The sequence below is a fragment of the Balaenoptera acutorostrata genome, chromosome 19, assembly GCF_949987535.1.
Source record: "Balaenoptera acutorostrata chromosome 19, mBalAcu1.1, whole genome shotgun sequence".
Lineage (NCBI taxonomy): Eukaryota > Metazoa > Chordata > Mammalia > Artiodactyla > Balaenopteridae > Balaenoptera > Balaenoptera acutorostrata.
Window position 1 is genome coordinate 28576336 of NC_080082.1, and position 26359 is coordinate 28602694.

Consider the following 26359-nt stretch of genomic DNA (forward strand, 5'->3'; position numbering starts at 1 on the left):
GCCCTTGCCATTCCTGGAGCTGACCCCCTGGGGAGGAGGGCAGAGAACAAACTGACACACACTTGAATGAATCAGATGACGGGAGAGAACGGCTAATGCCTCGAGAAAAATTAAGCAAGGTGATGTGATAGCGAGCGAGGGATCAGCATCTAGTCTAGTTTCATCTCAGGCTCTGGAGGCACGTGTGGACGGGGCTAGTGGAGAAACACTCTAGGACATGGGCCAGCACAGCTCTCTTGACGCCACCACAGAGCAGAGGCCGGGTGGCCCAAGGAAGGGAGAGGACACCTGGCTGGGACCCAGGAGGTGCCTCGGACCCCTGCTCATCCCTCAGGCCCTGTAGGACCTCAGGAAGCCATGAATCCCCTTGGGACTCCATACCCTCTTTCTGGACAGCACGGGTGGGACATGATCGTCTTCTCCAGTTGCTGCCTGCCAAGACCCTAGGGTGACCTGGCCTCCTGGCTTCCAAGGAGCCCACCCTGTTTCCTGCAGGGGACCGGGAAGGACGGGAGGAATCCTGCCCCCTCTCTGAGGCCATATTCTCCCAGCTGGAGGGAGACGGATTCCTGAAGTGACTGCCTTGACTCAGCAGCCCCTGCAAGGGTTAGAGGAGAGGAGAGCATCAGGCAGATGGGACTCCGGCCCTGGCTGAGGGCTTCACAGTAGGGGACCTTGCCTGACAACCTTGCTCCTGAGGGAATTCCTAGAGAATGCTCTTCTGTTTTCCATCACCCCTTAGAGCCCTGTGAGGCCAGCCCAACGTGGGGGAAACGGGACCACCCCACTGGATCTACCATCCCCCATGGTGTTCTCTTCAGCCTAGTGGCACCTTCCTGTTCAGGACCCTGGCCCTGGAACAGCCCAGACGTCCAACATTTGGATTCTGAGGCTCCTCTCTCCAGGAAGGAAGTGGGAGAGAGAGGAGCGAGGTGGCCTGAGGAGATCCCAGAAGGAATCCTAAATCAGTAACCCACATCAGGCTTACTAATATTCCCATGAATACTGATAACGATGGTTAACATTAACTGAGCACTTATCGGGCACCAGTCACAGCACTGGTGCACAAGCCCTTTGTTGTCTAATTTAATCCTCACAACTACCTTTAAAGAACTACACAACTACCCTAAAAGATTATTAAGATGTACAGAGTACTGCTCTCACTACTTTACAGGTACAGAAACTGAGGCTCTAGCTCCGACCCTCTTCTTATGTCCCTGGAGTTTTAATTCTCGTGGCCTCTGGGAGGGAGGTCCCATGACCACCAGTGCACCCAACTTTGCAGAACACGTGCCCCCTGGCCCAGGTTCTAGTCTCCCAGCAGCCCTGTAAACCGGATTGTGTCATATTTTGCTTCATTTCACCAATGGAAACGCCCTTAAGCCCTAGGAGTGACAAGGCACCCAAACAGGACACGGCAGAGGGCCAGGAGAACTCAAGTGCCACGTTCTTAGCCCATAGTTCTTTCCATGGAGAAAACTGCCTGGGTGACCCCTCCCACTCTGGCCAGCTATGTCACATGCCTGGGACAGTCCCAGCACTCACTGGGCTCCATACCAGAGGAACTGCAATAAAACCACTTTTTATGTTTGCACCCAGCCTCCATATGCACAGGCCCTGGACGATTAGCCCATTTTACAGATGAGAACCTGGAGGCTCAGAGGGGAGGAAGGTCTAGGCCAGGGGCCCACTGCTGGGTAGGCGTTCAGACCCAGGTCTCCCAAGCTCTCCATTAGGGCTGTGCAGCTGCCGAAGTTTACAGCTTGGCTCCTCTCCTAAATTACTGAAGCTGTGGGTGCTCCAAGAAACAGAAAAAGCCCCCCATCCCTCAGTGACAGCCCACACCCCTAGGGGAGCAAAAACTAAGGGCAGACAAACAAAGGGTCACTCAGCTAATTCTCCCAGATCCTTTGCCCTTGTCACTTCACCCAGTACATAACAGGGCTGGGGGAGTCCCAGACAGTAAGAAGAACTTCCAACTGGCTAACAGAGCCCTGGGTTCCAGCACCACCTGTCAGCTTGGGCAAATCACAGCCCCTTCCCCAAAGGGGCTTGTCCAACAAGGCTGGGGGATGAAATGGGAAGAGGAAAGTAAGAACCCTCTATTTTTCAGAGAAGCAGCGCTGCGGGGGAACGAGGAACGGGAAGGAAGAAAGGGCCTTGCTCTCTCTTTCTCCATGCTCCCCCCTCCCCGCCCCCTCCCCAAACACACAGGTGCCAGACAGCTTTTGAGAAAAAACTAGTTTGCAAACACACTCTGACTTCTGGGAAGCTGCCCATTTCCACTCCCTCTCTTTGCTCCCCCTTCCCCCGCAGGGAGCTGACTCTCTAGCAGTTCTCTGGGGCCGGGGACGGAGGGGGGTTGGGGGGGTGGGAGTAAGGCACGAGGGCGAGGAGCGGGCCCCGCGCCTGCCCGGAGCCAGCCCGAACTCAGCACTTCCGCAGCTGCGATGGTGGCGGGACGCCACCTTCCTGACGCCCCCAGGCGCCTCCGGGGAGGTAGGAGGGTCCCTAAACCGCTGGGCTCGGACCCCGGGCGGCGCCACCGTCCTCCCGGCACCCTGCCCTCTGTTCCCCCGCGGTCGGGGCGAAGCCGGAGCGCCCCCGCGTGGCCGGGTCGGAGCTCAGTCACCCAAACGCCGGAGTCTGGGTGAGCGCGGGTGGAGGGGGCTTGGGGTTCCGCAGTCCCCCGAAGCGGAACCCAGCTTCCTTCCAAGCCGCCACTGGCACCAGAAGCCGAGCCCCAAGGCCGAACTTGAGCCCTCGCGCCAGGGCGCCCCGCCCGCCCCTTTCCCCGCCGGGGCCCCACTCACCCCGGGTCCCGCTACCCTCACCGCGCGGCTGCCGCTCCCCGCACTCCGGGCCACCGGGGCATCCCCAGGAGCTCTCCTGCTCGGCTGGGCCCGCGGGCGCGGGACAGGCTCAGGGCGCTGCCCCCGCGGCCATGGCCAGCTCGCGTGCGCTCGCAGCTGCTCGAGGTCCGGTCCTCCTCCCCGGCCGGGCGGGCGGTGGCTGCGGCGGCGGCGGCGGCGGCTGCTCGGGCTCCTCCCTCGGCCGAGGGCGGGGGCGGGCGTGGGGCGGGAAGTGGGAGGCGAGGCGGGCGCTTCCTGGAGGGGCGAGCGCTCCCACGGGCGGAGCGGGGATGATATCCCGCCCGCCCGCCGCCCGCGGCTGGCGCGTCCAGGCACTCCGGGTTGTCAGTGCCTCGGGGCCCCGAATGTTCGAGGCCGGGATCCGAGGGTCCGAACGTTCCAGGCTAGGACTCCGCGGATCGGAACGCCGCTGGTTCGCACTCGCCCCAGGCCGGCCTCGCCCGAGCCGCTGGCACCTCCGAGTTGTCCGCACTGTGCGCTCAGGGCTGCCGACGCGGGATCCGAGGGGTGGGGTCGGCCCGGGCCTGCCAGGCCCTAGGGCGCCGCCTGCAGCCTCGACCCCAAGGGCTGTTCGGCTCAACGCTGCACCCTCGGGGGATACACCACGGGGTTTGGTTCTGGGCTGTACTGGGCAGCACTACGATCGCTGTGTTTTCTTCCTTTTTTTTCTTTCGATAGTAAAAGAGCTCGGCGTTTTCTTGTTACCGCCAGGGACTGGGAAGATGACACAAGCGTTATTTCTCTGACGGAGACGATAAGATAAACACAGTTCCAACAGTGCCTGGGGCTAGTCAGCGGGAGGGCGTCTAGCGGGTCCTTGAGACCCTAGCGCCGAGTCCGCCCTTCGGCGGTGGCCTTCTTTTCCCTAGAAGAGGCACCAATTCTTAAGAAATTCATCTGTCGCTGGGCGCTCGTGCTGCAGGCCACTCGGCAGTATTTATGTGCTCGCTCCCCCCGCCCCTCTTCCCTATCCAGTGCCTCAGACAGAGGAGCCTCATTTAACCGGACTGTGGGGGACAGAGCTGGCTCAGGGATCTCAAGACCACGTCCAAAGAAAGCCCTTGGCCCCGGGACTCACGGACTGGGCATCTGGGAGTTAACACAGAGCACCTGGGTTGTGGGTTTTCCATTCTAGGCAGGTGAGGGTTAACTGGGAGACTCACGCTGCAGCCTGCGAACCTCCCTCCACGTCTGAGTCACAGGCACTTTGTAGCCTTAGAGGGCGGCTGCTAAACAGCCCCAGGGCTCTGGGCTTTGTTCTCTGCCTGCCTCCCCCCGCCACCCCAACCCCGACCTCCAACCATCCTTCTTTTCTCCAAACTCTCATCTTTCTTCCAACTAAAGTCCTCAAAGCCCTCAGCCCAGCTGTGGGGCAAACCAATCGAGGTGTTCTTAGACCCAGCTGCAGCCCCTCTTCCTCCAGGAAGCCTTTTCTGATTGATCTGGCCCCCAGAATCCCTCTCCTCTCCTGGCTCCAGAGCAGGAGAGCCAGGCACTGGGATGGATAGTGGTGAACCCAAGCAGAGAGTGCCTCCCCTCAAGCTGCTCACCTCTCAGGGGCAAGACCATGGCCCAGGCAATCATATTACTGTATGAAAAGCACAAAGGTTTGAGGCAGGATTGTTCAGAAGACCCAACTCAGCCAGAGGAGTCAGCGAGGCTTCCTCTCGGAGACCTGAAGGATGAGGTAGTTGGGCCTGCTGAGGGGGAAAAAGATACCTGATCCCTGGCCAAGGGGATGGAGTACAAAGGCCACAGGTCACAGCAATTCCACTCCTAGGAAAGGGAAATGAAAACATACATCCATACAGAAACTTGTACATGAATGTTCATTGCAACATGATTCAGAATAGCCAAAAAGTGGAAACAACCCAAAGGTCCATCAACTGATGAGTGATAAACAAAATGTGGTCTATCCATACAACAGAATATTATTCAGCCACAGAAAGGTATGCCGTATATACAATATGGATGAACTTTGAGAACACTGTGTTAAGTGAAAGACGCCAGTCACAAAAGACCACATATTGTATGGTTCCATTTATATGACATGTCCAGACTAGACAGAGCCATAGAGAAAGAAGGCAATGATTTTAAATGTTTTAAAATTATAGTGATAGTTACACAACTGTAGATAAAACCATTGATTGTATGCTTTAAAGAGGTGAGTGCTGTAGTATGTGAATTATATCTCAATAAAGCTTTTTATAAAAATGTCAGGGATCAGGAGAGCCCACAGGTCAGTTGTTTAAGGCCAAGTGTCCATCATGGGTTGATTCTGCAGTCTGTCTTTAATCCACACACAATACAAGGCTGTTACTACAAAATGTTGAAGTCTTTCCTTTCCCTGGTAGAGACTTCTCTGTGCACAATTGGGAGGCCTCAATTTCCCTAAATAGGCTGATATTAGGGTATGTGCACGCATGCGCGTATGGCTTGTGAATTAAAGTGACTTGAAATAGCACCACCTGCGTAGCAGGCCCTGGCTGGACTCAGGTGTATGTGAGCGGGGAGAGGATGGAGGGTGTCCCAGTTATCTATGCTACATCTCAAATCACCCCAAGCTTTATCATCTCTCATGGCTCTGGGGGGCCTCTGGGCTCAGCTAGGGCAGTTCTTGTTCAGGATTTCTCAAACAGTTGCAGTCAGACCATGACAGGGCCTGGAGTTACCTAGAAGGCTTTCGCACACATTTGCCTGGCAATTGACGCTGGCTGTCAGCTGGGACCTCAGTTGGAACACCTACCGTGACCGTTCCATGTGGCCTGGGCTTCCTGGTAGCATGGTGGCTGGGTTCCAAGAGTGAGTATCCCAAGGGAACCAGGTGGAAGCCTTATTATCTTTTATTGGACTCGGCTTTGGAATTCATATAATGTCACTTCTGCTGTAGTCACTGGCTCTCTCCATAGACCCCGCCCCTAGGTGAGAGGAGTGTCATTGTCATTTGTAGGAAGAGCATGTGGGCGGGGAGAGATTATAGTGGCCATCTTTGGAAAATACCATCTGCCCACAAAGGGGGTTGATGTGGAAACACATCAGCGATGGAGACATCCCCTCAGGGATCTCACGGAGAGAGGTGGGTGTGGCTCACGGCACTCCTACATCTCAGGCGTAGAGTCATGGCCCCGGGTTTGAATCTCAGCCTGTCCAGTTACTGCCTGGGTGACATCACTCAGTGCTCTGGGCCTCAGTTTCCTCCTGTGTAAAATGTAAGGATCGATTTAGTATCTGGTGTCTAGCCTGATACCACGCATGCCTAGACCCCAGGGCTAGCATGTTGTTATTGCTATTTTTAAGATCCAGGGTTGTGGTCACTCTAATGCAGGGATATCCCCTCCCAGGGTCAGGATGTCCATGCCTCCCTCCACCTCCCCAGGCCCTCCAGTCAGCCCCAGACATTTCCATCAGCCCCACTCTTGCACTATACTATGCATGTGTGTGCGGGGGCGGGGCCTATGGGCACAGCCCGGGAGACTGATAACTTCTGGCTTAGGGGACTCAACCTGGGGACCCCAGTTGGCCTCTGTTCTCTTGCGAAAGTTCCTCTTCTGTCACCTCCTCCTCAGGGCAAAAGTTGATTTCTGGGCAGCCAGGGCAGGGCCGGGGCTTGTGTGGGATGAGCAATAAGGTGTGGCTTCCAAGGGCTGAAGGGGAGGGAGGACTCCAGCTCTGGGGGGCTTCGAGACACACTGGGGTGGTGGGGTGCTGTACTGGCGTGGCTGGGGGGTGGGAGGAAGACCAGCTGTCCCTGGGCCCAGTCCTGGGAGGATCTGTACCAAACCAGCCACTGCAAGGTCTTTTCTAGGACGCTCTGGGATGTGTCCAGAGGGCATACACAGCTCTGGCTGGGGCCACCGCCCTCAGGCCTGGCCTTGGCCAGGCAAGGGAGGGGCTGGGGGGCAGAGGCAAGGTCAGGAAGGTCATATGGCCCTCTCGCCTTCCTGGGGACCCTTCTCTTTGAACATACAGACCCACAGACCAGTTAAGTCCCCAGCCAGGGTCACCCCAACGCCCTCCCTCCCTTAGTGTTCCAGAGTTGGAATCTGAGCTCCACTGAATGCTTGCTGTGGGATCTTGGGCAAATCTTGTTCCTCTCTGGGCCTTATTTGTAAAATGGAGGACATTGTTATTGAGGTTGTGGCTATGGGTCTAGAGGAGGTCCCAGAGGGTGAAGCCCTACAGAACCGTAACCAGGTGAGGCAGGCGACAGAGGATTCAGATCCCACCTGAGGGAGTGTAGAGATGAAGCATAAGGTCATCTTTGCAGCTGGAGAAAGTAGGTCCTTGTGCTCTGACTCATTTTGCTTGTGCCCTCACCATACAGATGAGGAAACTGGGGCAGCACCTGTGGGATTAAGAGTCACAAAATTTGAAAGCTGTTAAGAGAGTAGATCCTAAGAGTTCTCATCTCAAGGAAAAAACATTTTTTTTCTTTTATTTGTATCTTATAGGAGATGATGGATGTTAATAAACTTATCATGGTAATCATTTCACAATATATGTAAATCAAGTCATTATATCACACACCTTAAACTTATACAGTGCTGTATGTCAATTATATCTCAATAAAACTGGAAAGAAAAAAAAGTTTAAAAAAAAGGTTGTGAAGACCCAGGTTCAATTCCTGGTGCTACCACTTACTAGCTTTCACTTACTATACTTACTAGCTTACCTTTGGGCAAGTTAGGAAAAATCTCTGGGTCTCGGTGTCCTCATCTGGGAAAGGAGGGTCACCAGGATCTACCAGGACAAAAAATAAGGAAGGTAGGTGCAAAGGCTTACCTCGCCTCTCTGAGGGGCAGTATACTCCAGACCAGTGGGCCTCCAACGCTGGCTGCACGTCAGAACCACCTGCAGAGCTTTCTAAATACCACTCTAGTCTTAGACAGGCAGCTTAAAAAGCTCCCCAGGTGATTCTAATGTGCAGTCAGGATTGAGATCTACTCACCTGTCTGCAGTTTCACTAAGTGTGGGCCAGCAGCATTACTTGGGGGCTTCTTAGAAATGCAGAATCCCAGGCCCCGCCCCAGACCCGCTGAATCAGAATTTGCAAATTAACGAGATCCACAGATGATTCAATGCACGCTGCAGTGTCTGTAACTATGATTTTTCAGTTCGAGAGGTACTGGCCTGGACAGTGGATTTCAGACACGTGTATGTTTAGGGGAAGGACAGAGGGGGCAATTTGGGAGGATTTGAGACCGGAGGGAGTGGGAAGGAAGATTCTGTGACTCCCATCAGAAAGGTGGATATTCAATCTGTAAAACCATAGGATGGAAGCCAAGTGACAAAGCAGCAAAATGAGCTGATCCCAGCCTGGCAGTTAGACATGGGAACTTACCAGCCCGATTACCTTCTTAGTGGGAAGAGTCACGTGCAGAAACGGGGAGCACCATTTTGATTACACTGCTTACTGGTCCAGAGCCTTACTTTTCTTTGAATTTTATCTGTTTTCATAGATCTGTTTAAACTGAGCTTACTTTGGGGAGGAAAGGGGCAGGGAGACCTCATCAGCATGGGGTAGAAAAATAGTCCAGGCCTCCAAACAAGTAGGTGGCAGGAGAGGAAGTTTCTTAATGAAATTAGCATGGTGACCGCACCTGACTTGGGCCCAGGCTGCTCTGAAGTGCCGACAGTACTGTGGTGTATTTCAGGGCAGCTGCTGCAAGTTTCTTGGAGTTTAGAACTTGGGCAGAGCTAAAGGGGAAAGAAGAAGGGAAAAGGAAAACAAATAAGCAGCAAATGAAGTGTCTCTGAGCTCTGGGCTCTGCTTGGTGTGCGGTTCACCTGGGCTGGAGCTTCTGGTCGGTGCTCTGTTCCTTCCTCATCTGTGACCTCCCCGGTCAAAGGCTCCTCAGGCTTTGTGGAATTCATACTCCAGTCTTAGGCAAGGGGAGGAAGCAGTACAACCCCCTTGGCATGAAGGTGCACCCTGATGGCCTCGGCATCATTTCCCGGAAGGGAAAGACTGAATTGGGGCTCAAGGTTTCCAGGTAAACTTCTTGGACCCTCTACCTGCCCATCCCCTCCCCCAGGACCAGGCTGATGGCCCCACTTGATGCCAGGTGTGCCCTGATCCTGGCCCGATAAGAGTGTCCCTGTGTGGGGTGTGGGTACTTGGCACTTGGCTGGAGGACTTTCTCCTCATGCTTGGCGGGGGACCGAGGACAACATGGAGGGTGGCAATGGTCAGGGCCAAGCCATCTAGGTGAACCACAAGCCAGCTGGGACATCCCAGGTTCCCAAGCCAGGTGGGAACAGCCTCTAGCATCACTTCCTAACTTCATTCTGGGTACAGTGGTGAAGTTATCTCAGGACTCGCCAGTGGGCCAGCCTGCCCTCCGGTGGTGCTCAGTAGTAACTGCACCCTCCCTGCTCCACTTTTCACAGTGGAGTGCAGCTCTGAAGGAAGGCTCCCCAGATATGGACTTGTTCAACCCACAGGTAGGTGATGGAGAGGCGGTGCTGTTCTCCTGCCATTTCAAACACCTCTTCACTTCATACGACATTCAGCCCTAAAAGAGAACGAACATGTAACCAGTACCTACTTCTTCATACTAGGGACTTTGCACACTTTGCTTCCCTGACCCCTCTGAAAGTCCTGGGGGCCAGGGGGTGTTACGAACATGTACAGAAACAGTTCCTGGCCCTGAAGACAGGCAGCAAGGGGTCAAGTCACATTCCATTCTGTGCCCGTCTGACTTCCAAAGCCATGTTCTTGATGTACCACCTGCCTGTGGAAATCCTTTAGCCAGGAGTTCCCAGGCTCTCACAAGGACCAGGCAAGCAGCAATAGTGAGGGGGGATACACTGGGGAGTGGTGGGGACTGCGGCGAACTGAGGGATGTGTGCCACATCTAAAGGACACAGTCATACATCCCCAGCAGATTACTCTTGAGTGGGAATGCTGGACTAGTACCTACGAGAAGCTGAAAATCTGAATTTTGGGTCAAAGTTCTCAATTTAAAATACTGACAGTTAAATCAGAAAAGAGTGTAAATATAATGCAAGCCACACAAAGACTGTTTCTAACACTATGAGCTTCTACAATACCCTCATGGTGCAGGTGAGCTCTGGAGAGAGGAGGTCACTTGCCTACGATCACATGACCACATATAGAGACAGTCTGGACTTGACCCCATGCCTCCTGACTCCCAGGCCAGTGTTCCTCTCAGCATCTCTCTCTGTAGTCTGCCCTGCTCTCCAGTCCCCAGGGCAGGGGGTGAACCACTTCTGACTTTGGTGAGGTGATGGGACACATCAGACTCAGGCTAGAGGCGGGAAGATCACCCACATTTATTAGTCAAACTTGGCTTACAGTGTAGCAGGGCCACCCTTTGGCCCTCTTGGAAGTAATGAGAACACTGTGTAACACATGCAGCCCCCGGGAGCTCACTCAGATTCTGCTGAGGTAGTGGCTTGATCCAGTGGCCTTACCTGAATATTTTGGCAGTCTCCACCCCCTGCACCCTTAGGCCTAGCTTCGTCCCTTACACAGCACGGACTGGGCCTGTCCAAGGTCAGGCTGGCTCTACCTGGACCTGGGCCTAAAGTCCTTGGAAACTAAGTGGGAGTGGGTGATCCAGTTCACAGATGGGAAAACTGAGGCTTGAGGCAGGAGGATACTCATCTGGAAGCCTCATGGCTAAATCCCTGGCTTGGCCCAGGGCCTTGGCCCTCGGGCCACTGGGCTGGTCAGTGCTTGGATGCTCTCCCCATCCCATTCTGGGCGGAAGACATTTTCTGGCTTAGCTGCTCTGGAAATGCAATTTATAAATACATACTTGGTTTAAAAAAGTAATAAATTAGATCTTGGACCTGCCTGAGGGCATCTGGCCAGCCACATGGCACATGACATGGACATCTGTCATGTCTTATATATGGACCACCAATCACATGTAGTGCTAAGACCCATGACATTAACCCACAGGCCACACTGCAGGTTTCATGCAATGTCACATGGAACGCTGTCACGTGTGACCTTCTGTGTCACGCATCACACCATGACATGCTCATTGTGTTACATGTTTCTGACTGGTCATGCATGTCCCATGGGATGTAGGGTAGTCTATTGGCTATACTAGGCTCTTTGTTGCCAAAAAAGTCCTCCCCGAAGACTGTTGCAGGAAAAACGTGTCTCTCCCTCGTGGGGCGGGGTACAGGGACAGCCAGCTGAGGCTCTTTTCCTGAGTCCTCTATCCTGGTGGGTGGAAGCTGGCATCACTCGGCTGGATTCGAAAGGTCTCGAGGGAGCCATCAAGTGCCCTGAGGGACCTGTGGCTGGTTGTCGAAGAAAGCAAAGTCCAGCCTGGGCTCCTGGCTCTGCAGACGCTGGGCCGTGTCCGGGGGGATGGGGTTATTCCAGAGGCTGTGGGGCACAGAGACAGACACTCAGCACTGGGAGCTGCTCACCTACTGTCTTGTCTCTGCCCTCCGTCCTACCTACAGATGGGGAAACCAAGGCCCCAAAGGGGAAGAGCTGTTTCCAGAGTTACCTGGCAGGCAGGAGCAGGTATTGGGCCAGCATGGCTACCTTAGGGAGATGGTATCCCCCATGCCCACCCGGACTTCTTCCACTCAATCTTTTTTTTTTTTTTTTTGGCTGCGACGCACGGCATGCGGGATCTTAGTTCCCTGACCGGGGCTCGAACCCATGCCCCCTGCAGAGGAAGCGTGGAGTCTTAACCACTGGATCGCCAGGGAAGTCCCCTTCACTCAATCTTCTTCCCCGGGAGCTAGCTTCTTCCCCAGGCCATGCTCATATGACACATTGGACAAATAAGGAAAAAGCTCCCCTTCTGTAAGACACTTTCCGTCCATCGTCTGAAATTGTCATAATATATTGAGTTTTATAGAGCGAGGCACTTCACTACTACTCTAGTAGTGTACTAGACGTCTACTATGTAAGTGGTGTCCCTTAGATGCAATACCCTGAAGTTCAGTGCACCACCTATACAACTGTATGTGGTGGCCCTGATGATAGCTACCATTTTAAGTGCTTACGACGTGCCCGGCATTGCGCTCAGTGCTTCATATAATCATTTACTCTGCCGAGCACCTCTCTGAGGTAGATACTATCACTACCTCCATTTTACAAAGGAGGAAACTGAGGTTCAGAGAGGTTGAGTTACTGACGCAAAGTTACGCAATCGGCAACAGGCAGGGCTGGGATTTGATCCAGGTCTGCTTGCTGCCAAATCCCTGATGGTGCGATCCAAGACTCCTTTGATCATTCCCGACCCAGGTCCTGCCTTCTCCTACAGGAGGTGCCTTTACATTGTAGAGGTTGGTGTGCTCACCCCAGCCCCAGCCATCCCTGCCCCTGCAAGTCCTGTTACCGAATGACTTGGATGCCAGACCCCTGCGCCAGCCCTTCAGCCAGGAGCCAGGCTCCAGAAGCTGTGATCCGATTCTTCTCCAGGCTTCCCGATGCACGGCGGAGGAAGGGGAAAGAGACTGACGTGAGATGGTGAGATGGGGAGGAGGCGGCCGGAGGGGTGATTCCCTGTGTCCCTTCCCTGTGCCAAGGTCGGGGGCGGGGACAAAGGCTCCCCACGCATGTGCTTAGAGAACTGAACATTCAACAGTGCAGCGGGAAGGCTGAAGGCCGGGACCCAGGGAGAGCTAAGCTTGACAGGGGCTTGGAGTGGACAGGAGTGAGCAAGTCCAGGAGGGCTTCCTGGGAGTCGGGGGCCTGAGCCAGTGGCCTCTTGGCTTTCCCCAGGACACAGGTCCCCCTTTGGCCCTCCCCACCCCCTTCTGGCTTCTCCAAATGTGCCCCTCATACTCCACTCTCTTCAGCCGGCCCATCCGCGGCAGGACCCGGGCCAGCTCAGCAGCTGCCTCATCCCCGAGCAGATTCCAGGACAGCCTGCAGGGTAGGGGTGCCAATGTCAGTGGCAGGAGAGCAGTGAGGGTAGAGACAGGGGGCAGGTGGGGAGGGCTGGGGGCCACGGGGATCGGGGAGTGCCACGGGGTCCTGCGTGCCCCCCCTGAAGACTTTACAAGGCACAGGAGGCTCCTTCCTACCTCCCAACCCCATTCCCGAGCTGGTCATCCCTCGGAACCCAGACAGCTTAGGAGCTGGCTGTCCTGAGAGTTCAGAACACGAGGTCTGTGGAAACATCATGATCCAAACTTCCACCGTGCATGTGCCTCCCTCCTGACTTTGCTACATCCATGTACCGCCCATATTATTTGTTTCATATTTTTCTTTAAATCAGTCCTCCGTCCCCTCTTTCTCTTTTTCACTTTAAGAAACTGATCTTAGGAAACATTTATCACTACTATCAATGAAAGACTTGTGTTAAGGACCCTAAGTAGAAGGTAGTTACAAGGATAAATACAGTGCAAACAATGGTATTAACTTCTAGCTGGAACCTGCGTCCTTCCTAAGGTGCTAACCCTGTGGTCTGCCCCCTGCTGGCTAAAAAGGGATAATCACCAGTGTTTGGTGAGTTAGCCCTGATCTGAGACTTTCTCTTTGGTGTAAAGTAATGGGAAGAATTAAAATCTTTAGGATGCAAACCTAAAATCTTGTAATCCCTTGTGTCCTGTACTTAAGGAAATCCCATTTTCTTCCACCATGCTCAGGGTCCCATGCTAGTCCTGGCAATCTAGTTTATCCCTGAGGCAGTACTGCCAGGCCCCAAGGTCCGAGCACCTCTGACGGCCAAGGGGGAGCTGGGCATGGCCAGTGGGCAGGTCGGGGGGCCTGCTGGTTTCAGCCACTCCTCACTACCAACAGGTGGTTCGTAAATCAAGGCTCCATAAACCCGGTGAGGTAGTCTATCCAGATGCTTCCCAAAGGGACAATCGGGAAATGGTCCTAACCATTTCCATCTGGTCCACTGCCCCCCCTCACCCTCCACAGGTGGGGAAACAGGCAGGAAAGGCTGAACGGCTTAGACAAACAACACTCGCAGCTCAAGTGTTAAAACTTCCTCGAGAGGAGCTTTGAGCAAGAAATGACCTTCCCTGTACAAGATGGGAAGACCTCCAGGGAGGAAGGAACCAGGCCCCCAGGTGCCCGCCTTGCCCAGCTCAGGGCTCTCCCAAGCACTCACATGATTTCCTCCAGGGCTGGGCAGAGCACGAAGCTGGCAGTGAGGGGCTTGGCAGTCTGGTTGTCAATCTCACACGACACCAGGCTGGAGATGGAGAGGGGGATGGGATGGAGGTATCTGAGTCAGGGGCACCCTCAGCCTAGTGCCCCTCTGCCCACCCTGCAATCACAGCAGGAGGGAGCAGAGTGGCCAGCATCTGGGGCAGGCTGGGAGTCTTAGGAAAGTGCCCCCTTTTTTTTAAGTTCCAGGCTCCCCCCATACCTGAGGCCTCTGTCACTTCAAAAGCCTTCCCAGGTGTCAGGCTCAGCCAGAGGAGAACTGCCCCTACTGCACCCCAGCTCCCCGGTAGTCAGAGCAGGCTACTTACTCGATCTGCCGGAGCCGTGGGAGCCCCAGACGGAAATGTGGGACCCCTCCGGCCAGGTTGTTCTCTGCCAGTCTGCAGGGCGGGGGAGACACCCGTGAGAGGAAGCCCCAGACCATGCCCCCCACCCCCACCCCGGCCCCCTGCCCAGGCTCCGCGGCCCCTACTCACCTGATCTCTTCCATGTGTGGACATCCATCCAGGGCCTGGCCCAGGCTCAGCGCCCCCTCTGGGCCAAGATGGCTGGATGGAAGGCTGAGGAAAGGGAAGGGGTGAGGGGAGCCTGAGGGACCAGGTATGGGAACTGGGGGGCTAGATCCCCCCAGCCTGAGCCTTGTCTCAGGCTGCACTGCCAGACCTTAGACAGTCTCTGGGTAACTGCCACCCTAACCCCTCTCCCCACCCACACAGGACCTGGGTGGGTATCAATGGCCCTGGCTTTGGGGTCTGAGATCCCAAGTTCAAGGCCTGGCTCCTTCACGTATTAATAGGGTAAGCTTTCCACATCTCTCCGGGCTTTAGTTCCCTTGCCTGGAAAATGGGGCAAGTAGAAATCCCGGCCTCACAGGGCTCTAATGAGACCATGGACATAAACTGTAGAGTGGCAGGGCGCTTTTCTCCTGCACAGCCCTTTGCTGACCCTTCCTCACTCACCCTCGGAGACTGGCTCACAGGGTACGCTGAGCTATGAGGAAACTGAGACTCAGAAGGGGCAGGGGCTCGGCCAAGGGCCCACAGGGGGCTGGTGGCAGAGCCAGGACGAGGCTGGGTCTCCTGATTTCCCTGCCCCAGACTCCAGAGGCAGGGGAGAAGCAGGCGGGGGAGAGGCAGGCGGAGGAGGGGCAGGCAGCCCCAGCACACGCCACAGTTTCCCCCAAGGCGGGGCAGCTCAGCCGATGGGGGCCTTGGTCCCCTAGTGCTCCTGGGGGAACCCCTCCCGCTAACCCTGCACACACCGCGGGCAGGGGGCCACTCACTGCAGGACCCTCAGGTGCCGGGGCAGCCCCCTGGCCAGCCCCAGGGCTGTGGGGTCTCCGAGGGCGTTGCAGCCGAGCCTGGAAGAGGAGAGGGGATGAAACTGAGCACCAGGCTGGCCTGCCCCAGACCCCTGCCCTGTGCCCACTGGGGGACCCAAGGGCCAGGTGGCCTGCGAGGACACAGAGGGCAGCCCACCCAGGCAGACACTCACATCAGCTCCTCTAGGCGCCTACAAAGCGGGAGACACTCCGCCAGCCGCGCTCCCCCTGCCGGGCCGATGCCATTCGCTGAGAGGCTGAGGAGGGGCAGACGTCAGACCCTTGACTCCCCCGTCCCCCGCCAACCCCACCACATCTGCTAGGGCCCTAAGAGACAGCACTCTCGCCACACACTGTCCCAGCCTGATGGGACAGAGAGGCCCAGGGAGGAGCAGGGGCTGGGCTGGCTCAAGGTCCCCAGATCAACAGTTCCAGGAGGTAACCAGCCCCAGGGCCTGGACACTGATGTTAGCAGGGGAAGCCAGAGTCTCCCCGGACCATGGTGTAGCTGCTGAGGACCCCTGTCAGGAGGGCTGGCCACTCACTCTATCTTCCTGAGCTCAGGCAGTCCCGGCAGGACAGCAGCTAAGTTCTGGGCACCGGTGTCTCCAATCTGGTTGTGGCTCAAGCTTGGGGAGAGAACAGCAGGGGAATTGCAACCATCAGCCTGCCACCCATCTCATCCTGTCCGTGTCCTCATCCCAGAAGAGGAGGCCGACGTCTAGAGAAAGGCCTCAGCCACAGTGATAAAGTCCCCTCACCCTATGTTGGGTGAGGACTCCAAACTCTTGTCTTCTGTTTAGGATGTTCTCCCTGGTGTCTGACCTAAATCCTTCTTGCTGCAATCAACACTCTCATATCCTATCTTTGGGTTTCCCGAGGTTCTGGGTCTGGGGTGATGCAGTATATAAGTGGGTGAAGGTGACGAGACTCAGAAGTGAAGAGTGTCCTCAAGGAGCCCCTTGCTTCTGTCATCTTCCCCTGCCAAAGTTGTCTTGGGTCTGGGGGAGGGACAGGCAACTCACCCTAGCTCCTCCAAGCTGGTGGCAGCTCTGAGAGCCTTCGAAAGGTGGCAGCAGCCGACGTCACCAATATCACTCCTGCTCAGACTGGAGAAGCAGGGCCAAGAAGCCTTAGTCAGGAGTAAAGGCATTTGCAAGTGCAGTGCTAAGAACTCTACAGTTTGCAAAGCCTTTACACATCCAGGAACTCATATGTCAGTCACAAAACTTCCGAGGAAGGGGGATGGGCAAGGTGGGCAGACTGTACCCAATATCCAGAGGAGAATTCGGAGGCCCAGGGAGGAGCCGTGATGGGCCAAAGACTCCCAGGGCCTCACAGGCAAGGTGGAAATGAAAGGCCAGAGCCATTGGCCTGGAGCAGTGGCCACATTTTTTTGGTTTGGCCAGGCTTTGCCTCAGCCCCTATGTCAGGGATCTTCAGGCCAGCCCGGCTGAATGTCGTTTCACGTGTCTCTCACAGCTCATCCTGTTCTAATCTATAAAAATAGTGGGCTTTTCCTTAAACCCAGTCTATTTATGGTCTTCTCTGCACTTGACCACACCCTGCCTCTGTGAATGGGGGGAAAAAACAAACGAAACAAAACAGCTGATGCAGAAGTATTAGTCTGAGGGTTGTTTGTTTTGTTGTCTTTTGTTTTGCAAATTAATTTTTAGGGAACTGCCTTTCGGTAAATTAATTTGGGTGAAATGACCTGGTCCCCCAAACTCTGAGCTCATCTCCTACACGCTCTACCCTGCCAGAGTGGGGGGCGGGGACTTGGATAAAAACAAAACAGTGCTTTGTGTCATTGCTTGGGTTTGTTTAGAGTCACAATATTTCATATTTTGAAAAATCACATGAAAAGAACATGTGCTATTTGTTTCTCAAAGTGGCCAGGGGCACAAGGGCAGAATATCAAGGTCATCAGCTCTGAGGCCAGACCATCGCTACTCAAAGTGTGGTCTGTGGCCCCCAGAACTGGCATCACCTGGGAGCTTGAAATGCAGAATCTAGGCAACCCACATCCGTGAATCAGAAACATGAACAAGAACAGAGGATGAATTTGTGCACATGAAGGGTTGTGCTAGGACTTGTGCTCAGCCCCTTCAGGTCACTTTTGTAGCGCAGAGGAAGCTGGTGACAGTAAAAGGCAAGAGCTGTGACACCGACCTGGGAGGGTTATAGGAATGTGCCGAGGACAGGAGCCACAGAGGGTTCTCAGGGAGGGGCCCCAGTGTTTCCCTAGATGGGTGGTCCCAGCAGAACTTGGAAGTACCTCCTCCTACTCACTCCCATGGGGTCACTTGGTCACTCACCGGAGGCTCTGCAGGAGGGTCATGTGGCTTAGTCCTTGAATGAGTGCAGCCAGGGTAGAGCCGCCCAGTGGGAGGTGGCTGAGGCTGGAGGAGAGGAGGCCACAGGAGGACTTGGCATGCTGGGCTTGGGTCCCTGACGCAGACCTTGAGTGCTCAGCAATGCCCAGTGATCTCCAAGACAGCCAATTACATCCACACAGTGTAAAAAAACCCCCAAAACTGTACAGACAAAACTGCACTGGGAAATCCAAATGCTGTTTTCTCTGTAAGAATTATTACAGTCATCCAGGCAGCAGTTCTATATTCTGAATCACACTAGACCCAGACTACTGATCAGTAATCATAGCGACCACATACCAAGCGCATACTAAGGGCCATTTAGAGATGATGTGATATACAGTTATCCCCATTTTACAGATGAGGCACACTGAGGCCCAGCAGTCACACACAGAAAGTGGCAGCATCAGGAACAGAACCCAAGGCTGTAGGATTCCCATTCCTGGGCCCAACCATGTGTTACCCATGGATCATGCTCCTTACGGCCCCCACCTTGGGCAGGAGAGAGGAATAATCATAATAACAGTAATAATAATAATGATAATAATAATAGCAGCCAATACTTGTAGAGTGTGAATTCTGTGCCAGGCTCTAAGTGCTTCATGTGTGTGATCTCATTTAATCCTCACAATCACTGAGGGGGTAGGTCCAGCTATTATCGCCAGAGTTAAGATGAGGAAGAAAACAGAGAGAGGTTAAGTACCTTGCCTAAGCTCACACACGAAGAGGTGGAACCGAGAGGTGACAACCATCCTGGTTTGCCCAGAACTGAGGAGTTTTCCAGGATGCGGGACTTTCAGTCCTGGCTAAACTGGGACAGTTGGTCAGTGTGCCAGGAGTTGAACCCAGGTGGTGTGGCTGTTAACTAGCACGTACACCCCTAACCATTTCACCCCGACGGACAGGTGGGAAAAGTTGGCTGGATCTGAGGGGAGCTGCTTGTTGGAGAGGAGACACTCAGAAATGACAGATCTGAAACTGGAAGAGGTCTCTGGGGAGTGAAGATCCATCCCTTTCCTTCAGACAGAAAGGAATCATTGGGACTTCCCTGGCAGTCCAGTGGTTAAGACTCCGCGCTCTCAATGCAGTGGGCATCCCTGGTCAGGGAACTAAGATCCTGCATGTCCTGTTCTCTGAAGCACTTCCAGCTCCTGGCTCTGGCCCGGGTGCCCAGGTGAACACACATATACGTTAAACGCATGAATGAGCCAATGAATGACCTCACTGGGCCTCCAACTCCACCCCAAATAAAAGCTTCCAGAAGAATGGGAGGCTGAGCAGAGGTGCAGGCACATGGGGGGAAGCCAAAGAAACATCTCAGTGGGAAGACAGTTGGACCCTCTGGTCAAAGGTCTCCCTAATACCACCCCCTGACCCCTGCCAGGATATGCAAAGAGGGACAAAGTGGAAGAATTTCATTCATTGTTAAGGGGCAAAAAGTCAGAGAGCTGCTTTTAAACTGTATTCAAAAATGTGTCCAAAAAAATCTGGAGGAAAACTCACAAACTGCTCATTTACAGAAGTTTTCCCAGGGGGTGTCATTGCCAGGGATTTCATGTTCATTGTTACATATTTCTATGATGATGGAACTTTTTATAATTCATGTGTATTTTTGGTCAACGGATAAACCTAGAGATTAAAAGCAGAAGATGCCTTGTCAAGTGTTCTGTCTCGATACTGTCATGTCTGTGCAGGATGGGGACCTGTCCTTTAGACTGAGGCTGTTTCCAGCGTTTCTAAGAATTTGGTGACTCCAAATTATAGGTGAGAGTAAAAGTTGCCAGTTACTAAGGAAACGACTGTAGGCAAATGGCAGTGGTCATCTATGGGTTTTTTTTCTGCCCAGAGTTTGTTTCCCTGTCTTGTGTTAATAGTCCCCTGAAATACCACCCCTGACTCAGTCCAGATAATTGGATGGGCATGTGACCCAGATCTGGCCAATCAGATTATCATGTACTTAGAGCCACAGTGATTGGTTTAGGGGTGGGCATGTGACCTGGGCTAGTCCAGTGAGACTCATTCTAGGGACTTGTGTTGTAGGTACAGGGAAAAAGGTGCTCCCTTTCCACTTGGCTGGTAGGAAGTGAACCTGCAGCTGCAGGGACAGCCTGCCTGAGGATGAAGTCAAGAGATGGGGGGTGGGGAGGGAGAGAGAGGGAGGGAGGGAGGAGGCGGAACAAATAGAGAACCTGGATCCAACCAAGCCTGAAATCAGTTGCCTTGTTATTTTCTGTGACATGAGTTAACACATTTCTGGGTCGGGTTGCTTTGAGTATTCTGTTTCTTATGATGAAGCATTTTGATAACACCCAGAGCCAGGTAAGGAAGGAAAAGGGAGGGCATTCAGCTAACCTGGGTCCATCCAGGAGATTGACAGTGGTGTTCACTAGAGATGCAAAGGTTCTTAGACATGCTCCCAACTCCCCCGCTCTCACCCCCATTAACCACTACCACTTACTCAAGCCTCTTCAGCCAGCACTTGCCCTCAAGGGCCCGCGTCAGCACCTTGGTGCCCTCCTCGCCAAGTTGATTGTTAGACAAGCTGGAGGGGACCAAGCATGAGGTGAGGGTTAGACAAGCCTGCCCAGCCCCTGGAGCTGAGCTGTCAAATCAGCCCCCCTTACCACCTCAGTCCCCCCAGGAGGCTGGCTCTGGGTCCACAGATCCCAGACCACCCTTCCTATCCGGGCTCCACAGGGACATTCCTGGCCCCAAGGGTCAGGCTCTGGGGGTCCCCGAGGAGGTGGGCACTGCAGTCACAGGTGACCCAGCTGAGAAAGGATGCCCTGGAATGAGGGCTGCACCAGAGGAAGCCAGGGACAAGTGACACACACCACACACACATGTGCAATGATCCCTTCTGCCCCTTAGCTCTCTCTCTACCCAACACCCAGAGCCGCTCTAGGCAGAGAAGGATGATAAGCCCCATTTTACAGATTAGGCTGTCCAAGTCTAGAGAGGCACAGTTATTCGCCCAAGGTCACTCTGAGTGAGTGATAAAGTCGGGACCAAGAATCCAGTGCTCAGCCTTCCCCAAGCCACACCCAGAGTTGCCGGGCTTCATCAGGGAGAAAAGCGACAGGCTGAAGTCCCACCACCCACTTTAACCAAAGGCACAACTGTCCTCCCCACCCCTTGCCTTTAGCTGGGCCATCCCTTCCCGGACCCTTCCACCCAACAACTCACTCCAGCTCCTCCAGGTGGTGACAGTGGCTTAGACCAGATGTCAGGTGGGCTAGCCCATTGGAGCTCACACAGCTGGAGGTCAGCCTGGTGGGGGTCAAAGGGAGGCAAGTCAGGTTGGAGCTCTGGGTCTTGGGAGCTCTGGACGCTGGTGGCAGAGGGCAAGGAGGTGGGGTGGGGAATGGTTCCTCGCGGGCAGTGGGAGGGGACCTTCCTTCCCTTCATAAATCTCTCCCATCAGGGAATCTTTAAGTCAAGATATAGCTTGGAGGCAGGCACGTGGACTAGTTGAATACTTCTTTAAACCACAATCATTCAGGTAGCAACTTCACAATGTCTGCCATAATCAGGCATCACTGTAAAGTCTAGCTAGTTACTGTCGTTTACCATGAGCTCTGCATCTTTATTTAAACAAAAAATGTAGCAAGTATTGGAGAGGGTGTTAAAGATATATTGGTACCGAAAGGAGACCTTCTCCCCGATGCGATCGGTTGAATTAAAAGAGAACTGAGAGTTACAAAAGCTCCACTTTGCAACCATCATCCTTGATATTTGATTCAGGCAAGCATTATCAATGGATGCTAAAATTCGTGGGTGAAAGTTTGAGGAAGACCAGGATATTTACATCATCTTAAAGTATCTTCCTACCAGATAACTGGTTAATTACAAAGGGAAAAACAGTAGCTTTGCAAGTGAAGAAACCTGGCAGACACCACCTTAACCAGGTGATAACAGTTAACATCACCAGTAAGGGGACAAATAGGCATCATGTGCCTCCCGATGTGACACACTGAGAAGAACACAGCAGCACCTCTGTGATATTCCTGCCCCAAATGCAGAACCTAAATCTAAGCATGAGGAAACAGCAGAGAAACCCAAGCAGAAGGACATTCTACAAAGTAACTGGCATGTAAATGTCATGACAGTATGAAACACAAAGAAGGGCTGAGGACACATTCCAAATTGAAGGAGACAAAAGAGAGATGACAACTAAACACAGTGTGTGATCCTGGATGGAATCCAGGCCTGAAAAAAAAAGCAATAAACATTATTGGGACAGTTGGCAAAATTGGAATATAAACTGTAGTTTAGATAATAGTAGGATATCAATGTTAAATTGCCTGAATGTCATACTTCTACTGGATTAGGGGAGAGAATGTTCTTGTTCTTAGGAAATTCACTGGAATATTAAGGGGCGAAGGGGCATAATTATGCAACTTTCAAATGGTTCAGAACAAGAAAGGGGGGGTGGAGAAGAGAGGGGAGGGGTGAGGAAGGAAGAAGGGAAGAAAAGAGCAAATGTGAAAAAATAATGACAAAGGGTTAATCTGGGAAAATGGCATATGGAGGTTCTTCTCAGTCTTCTCGCAACTTTTCTATTAGTTTGCAATTATTTCCAAATAATAAAGAAAAGAAAAAGAAAGAGCATTCAAAAGGGAATCACCTTCGTGCCACGTAGCCATGTAGATGACCATGAACCCTGGCATCATCTCCAGGGTCATGTGTGGTCCCAGCCCATGGGATGGGGACACAGAGCTCCTTTGAGCGCAGGGTTGGGGAGAACAGGAAGTGTGGGGGCGGGGCTGAGCTGCAGGGGGCGGGGCTGAGCTGCAGGGGGCGGGGCTGAGCTGCAGGGGGCGGGCGGGGGAGGCCCTGAGTGAAAGTCTTGTCTGCATACCGGAAGTTCTTGAGCTCAGAGAGGGACAACAGGAGGCTTTGTAGCAGCAGAGCACTGGCTTCGCAGAGGTTCACCTGGGACAAGCTGAAAAGGCCCAAGCATATTCCAGAGGATTTCAGGCTGGACACACCTCAGGGATCAAACATCACATAGAGATGGGGAGGCCAAGAGAGGGGCAAGGCCCACCCAAGAGCTCCCAGTGGGGCAGGGCTCCCCTCTGCCACCCTGGGGCTCTCCCCCACTGGCCAGGTGTGAGTCTTTCCTGCAGAGGGAAGCAAGAATGCTAGCACAGCCCCAGGCTCTGCTCATCCCCATCCTGCACTGGCCAGCCTCTCACCTATGGCCTGGAGCGGGCACTGGGGTCAATCAGAGAACTCAGGGCCCCAGACAGGGTTTCGCGGTGCTGACCTGAGCTGCTGCAGCCGGGCACAGGTCTCCATCAGCTGCCTGGCAAGAAGGCTGTGGTGGGTCCCAAGGTCACAGTGAGCCAGCCTGGAGGTGGAGAGGGAGGCAGCAGCTTCTGAACACCCGGCTCAGTACTGGGGACTCAGTACCTACCTGCAAGGAGCGTTTCTTACGGTGGTAAATAAATGCTAATCAAATAAAGTCCCCCAATTTACTAATCAATCATGGGAAGTACTATGAAGGAGAGGTCAGGATGGGGCACCTGGTATGGCTGTGCAGGTTGTTCACTGCACAAGGAGACCCAGCCAAGGAAGTGAGTTGGGGCTGAGATCCAGGTATGGTCTAGTCCTCACAATGTATACTTGCAGGGCTGCATTCCCCCAAAGAGGTGACATTTTAATTTCCAAAAACTTGCTATATGGATTAGAGGAGCTGTGAACCCAGGCCTCTGTAAGAATGGGTGATGGGAGGACTTGACTAAGTCTGGGGGGGTTGGAGGGGCCTCCCTGAGATGGTGGCATTTAAGCTGAGACCTGAAGGATGAGGTCGAGTTAGCCAGGTGAAGAAGGATGAAGAAGGAAAGGGAGGAGAGAATATTCTGGGCAAGAAACAGCCTGTGCAAAGGTCCTGAGGTCAAAGACAGCAAGGTGGTGTTTAAGGTACTGGAAGCTTAGCTGGAGCCTAGACTGGGGTTTGGGGTGGGGATAGACAGCATGAAGAGGTAGGTTGGGCCAGATCTCACAGGCCATGTAGAGACTTTGGGCATCAAAGGACTCTGAGCAGGGGCATGAGAATTATTGGTCAGAAGCAGCAGTACCCCCCCTCTCTCCCCCTCCCTCCATCACCAGCCTCTCTCTTGGGGCCCCAGGTACTGGGTCCCACCTGAGGGCCACGGCTTCTGGGTTCTCCTGATGGGGAAATTCCAGCTGGATACAGAGCTGCTGCTGGGTCTCGGAGATGCTGAGGAGGGAAGGGGTAACCAGCGTGAGGCCCACAGCAGCTTTCCCGTATAGGCTGTGCTGGGACGGGGGCTGCTCAGCCGACTGAGCTCCCAGACCCACTGGGGACCTGGACAAGGTCAATGAGACACCAGCGCCTTTGCTCGTAGCTAGTCCATGGGATTCTGGCACCTCTGGTCACAGAGCCATGGTGTGTGTTACTGTCACCAGGGGCCCCTTCCAGACAACCAGCAGGGACTTCCAGCAGTGTCTGTCTGGGATCTAACAGCCCTTTGTCTTGAACCTGGGGCTGCCTTCCTCTCTCTGGCCCTGCAGCTTGCCTACCGCACAAGTCCCAACAAGTATGTGTAGCCCCTCACATATGCCCCAGGAGCTCCTGCCATCTTGGGGACCCAGAGAACTCACTAGGGATTCAGCTATTACCCCACAGGACAAGAGACCAATGTCTAGATGACGGATGGTCCCAATGGTCATGAAAAGATGAAGAACTTGAGGGGCCTCCTCCCTGGACTTACCTTATTTCAGTGACGTTGCCTGAGGCTTGGGCACAGACTTCTAGCAGCGTGAGCACCCCGGCTTTGCCCACCCACGGCTCCTCCACCCTGTCACAGAGGTGGACACAGACAAAGGTCGCCTAGGGTTAGTGGGGGTGGGGAGGAAAGTGCCAAGGGGGCTGCCTAGAGGCTTTTTGGGTTTTGCTGATTTTTAAAACAATAAAATTTAAAATTAGGCATAAGCATAAAACAGAAAATTAACATCATCCTTGTTCTAACAGTTATGCAACCATCCAAAGGGAAAATGTTATTTTTTTAAACAATATTTTTAGGTTTAAGAAAAGGTCTACATAATGTCACGTTGCAAAGATAAGGAAATAAAACTGTATATGAAACATGATCCCAATTTTGTATTTAAAAAAAGGAAAAATATATATGGAAAGGGAAAAACACATATGGTGAGGAACAGGGAGACAGAGCTATGAGAAAAATATATTAAATGTTAATGGTGATTGTTTCAATTGTAGAATTCTCCTGAAGGGTTTTTATTTTATTTCTTCTTTAGTTTTCAATATTTTCTGAACTTTCTACAATGTGTATGCATTAATTTAAAGATTTTTTTTATGTGAACCATTATTTTAAAGTCTTTATTGAATTTGTTACAATATTGCTTCTGTTTATGTTTTGTTTTTTGGCCACAAGGCATGTGGGATCTTAGCTCCCCGACCAGGGATCGAACCCACACCCCATGCATTGGAAGGCGAAGTCTTAACCACTGGACTGCCAGGGAAGTCCCTGTATGCATTAATTTAGAAGCAGGAAAAAGAGAGTTGTTTAAAACATTGCTGCTTCTAAAGTAATGTTGAATTTTTTTTTCAAAGTACTATTTTCTTCTTACGTTCTTCTGGGTTTTCCACAAATTTCTACGAGGAGTACACATTATTTTTAGAGTAAGACAAGTTTTATTTTAAAATGCTATTTGGGGTGATCTAGCGATTCTACACCAAAGAATTGAAAGCAGAGATATAGAGATATTTGTACACCTATGTTCGTAGCAGCATTATTCACAATAGCCAAAAGGTGGAAGCAACCCAAATGTCCACTGATGGATGAATGGCTAAAGAAAATGTGGTGTGTACACACAGTGGCATATCATTCAGCCTTAAGTAGGAAGGGAAATTCTATAATATGGTACAACAAGGATGAACCCTGAGAATATTATGCTGAGTGAAATAAGCCCACCACAAAAAGACAAATACTGTATGATTCCACTTGTATGATGCACCTAGAGGACTGAGATCCACAGAAACAGAGTAGAAAGGTGAGTAGAAAGCCAGGGGCTGGGGGGAGGGGAAAATGGGGGGGTGGTTAATGGGTACTGAGTTTCAGTTTTGCATGAAAAGTTTCGGTTACACAGCAATGTGAATGTACTTAACACTACTGAACTGTGCACTTAAAAATGGTTAAGATGGTAAATCTTATGTTATGTGTATTCTAACACAATTTTTAAAAATGTCATGTTGGGGAACAACCAGACTCTATATGCCTCATCACGGGCTGAGTTGAGAAGTGCACAGCATTGGCCATGAAGTACGTATTTTTCGACACAAATCCCATGGAGCCTTTCCAGTTCCAGGAAAGTCAGGGGTTAGAGGAACAAACTCAATGACATCACAAGGAAGCACCAGACAGAGCCAGAAAGTGGGACGGTCTACAGCACAGGGGACCAGTTTTGTCAACGGTTCACCCATTAAGAGTCCGAAGAGCCATCACCACTCCATGCAATGTGGACCTTGAACCGGATCCTGGATCCAAAGAGCCAGCTGTCCCAACTGGGGAGAGTGGGAAATTTTAGATTGGACTGGGTAATACCTGACACTAAGGAATTGCTACTGATTTTTGTAGGTGTCCTAATTCAACTGTGATTATGTAGAAAATGTCCTTAT

At 52.8% G+C, this 26359-nt stretch overlaps 2 protein-coding genes across 4 annotated transcripts in view; both read right to left on the minus strand.

Moving 5' to 3' along the window:
* CPNE2 (copine 2) overlaps positions 1-3062 on the minus strand; it is a 54672-nt gene extending 51610 nt beyond the window's left edge. The window contains exon 1 of one of the 3 annotated variants that reach the window (XM_057533996.1): positions 2814-3062. The gene's annotated coding sequence lies outside the window, so the exon portion shown is untranslated. The remainder of the gene's footprint in view (positions 1-2813) is intronic. The other 2 variants (XM_057533995.1, XM_057533994.1) reach the window with 2 other exon arrangements.
* Positions 3063-8472: 5410 nt separating this feature from the next.
* NLRC5 (NLR family CARD domain containing 5) overlaps positions 8473-26359 on the minus strand; it is a 92462-nt gene continuing 74575 nt past the window's right edge. Inside the window, exons 33-49 of the mRNA XM_057534998.1 lie at positions 24435-24521; positions 23843-23920; positions 22964-23047; positions 22556-22639; positions 20881-20964; positions 20153-20236; positions 17638-17721; positions 16345-16428; positions 15865-15948; positions 15493-15576; positions 15281-15358; positions 14475-14558; positions 14307-14378; positions 13940-14023; positions 12661-12744; positions 12212-12295; positions 8473-11241 (exon numbers count right to left, since the gene is read on the minus strand). Of these exons, the coding sequence (XP_057390981.1) occupies positions 11130-11241; positions 12212-12295; positions 12661-12744; positions 13940-14023; positions 14307-14378; positions 14475-14558; positions 15281-15358; positions 15493-15576; positions 15865-15948; positions 16345-16428; positions 17638-17721; positions 20153-20236; positions 20881-20964; positions 22556-22639; positions 22964-23047; positions 23843-23920; positions 24435-24521 (1435 nt within the window). The 3' untranslated portion in view covers positions 8473-11129. The remainder of the gene's footprint in view (positions 11242-12211; positions 12296-12660; positions 12745-13939; positions 14024-14306; positions 14379-14474; positions 14559-15280; positions 15359-15492; positions 15577-15864; positions 15949-16344; positions 16429-17637; positions 17722-20152; positions 20237-20880; positions 20965-22555; positions 22640-22963; positions 23048-23842; positions 23921-24434; positions 24522-26359) is intronic.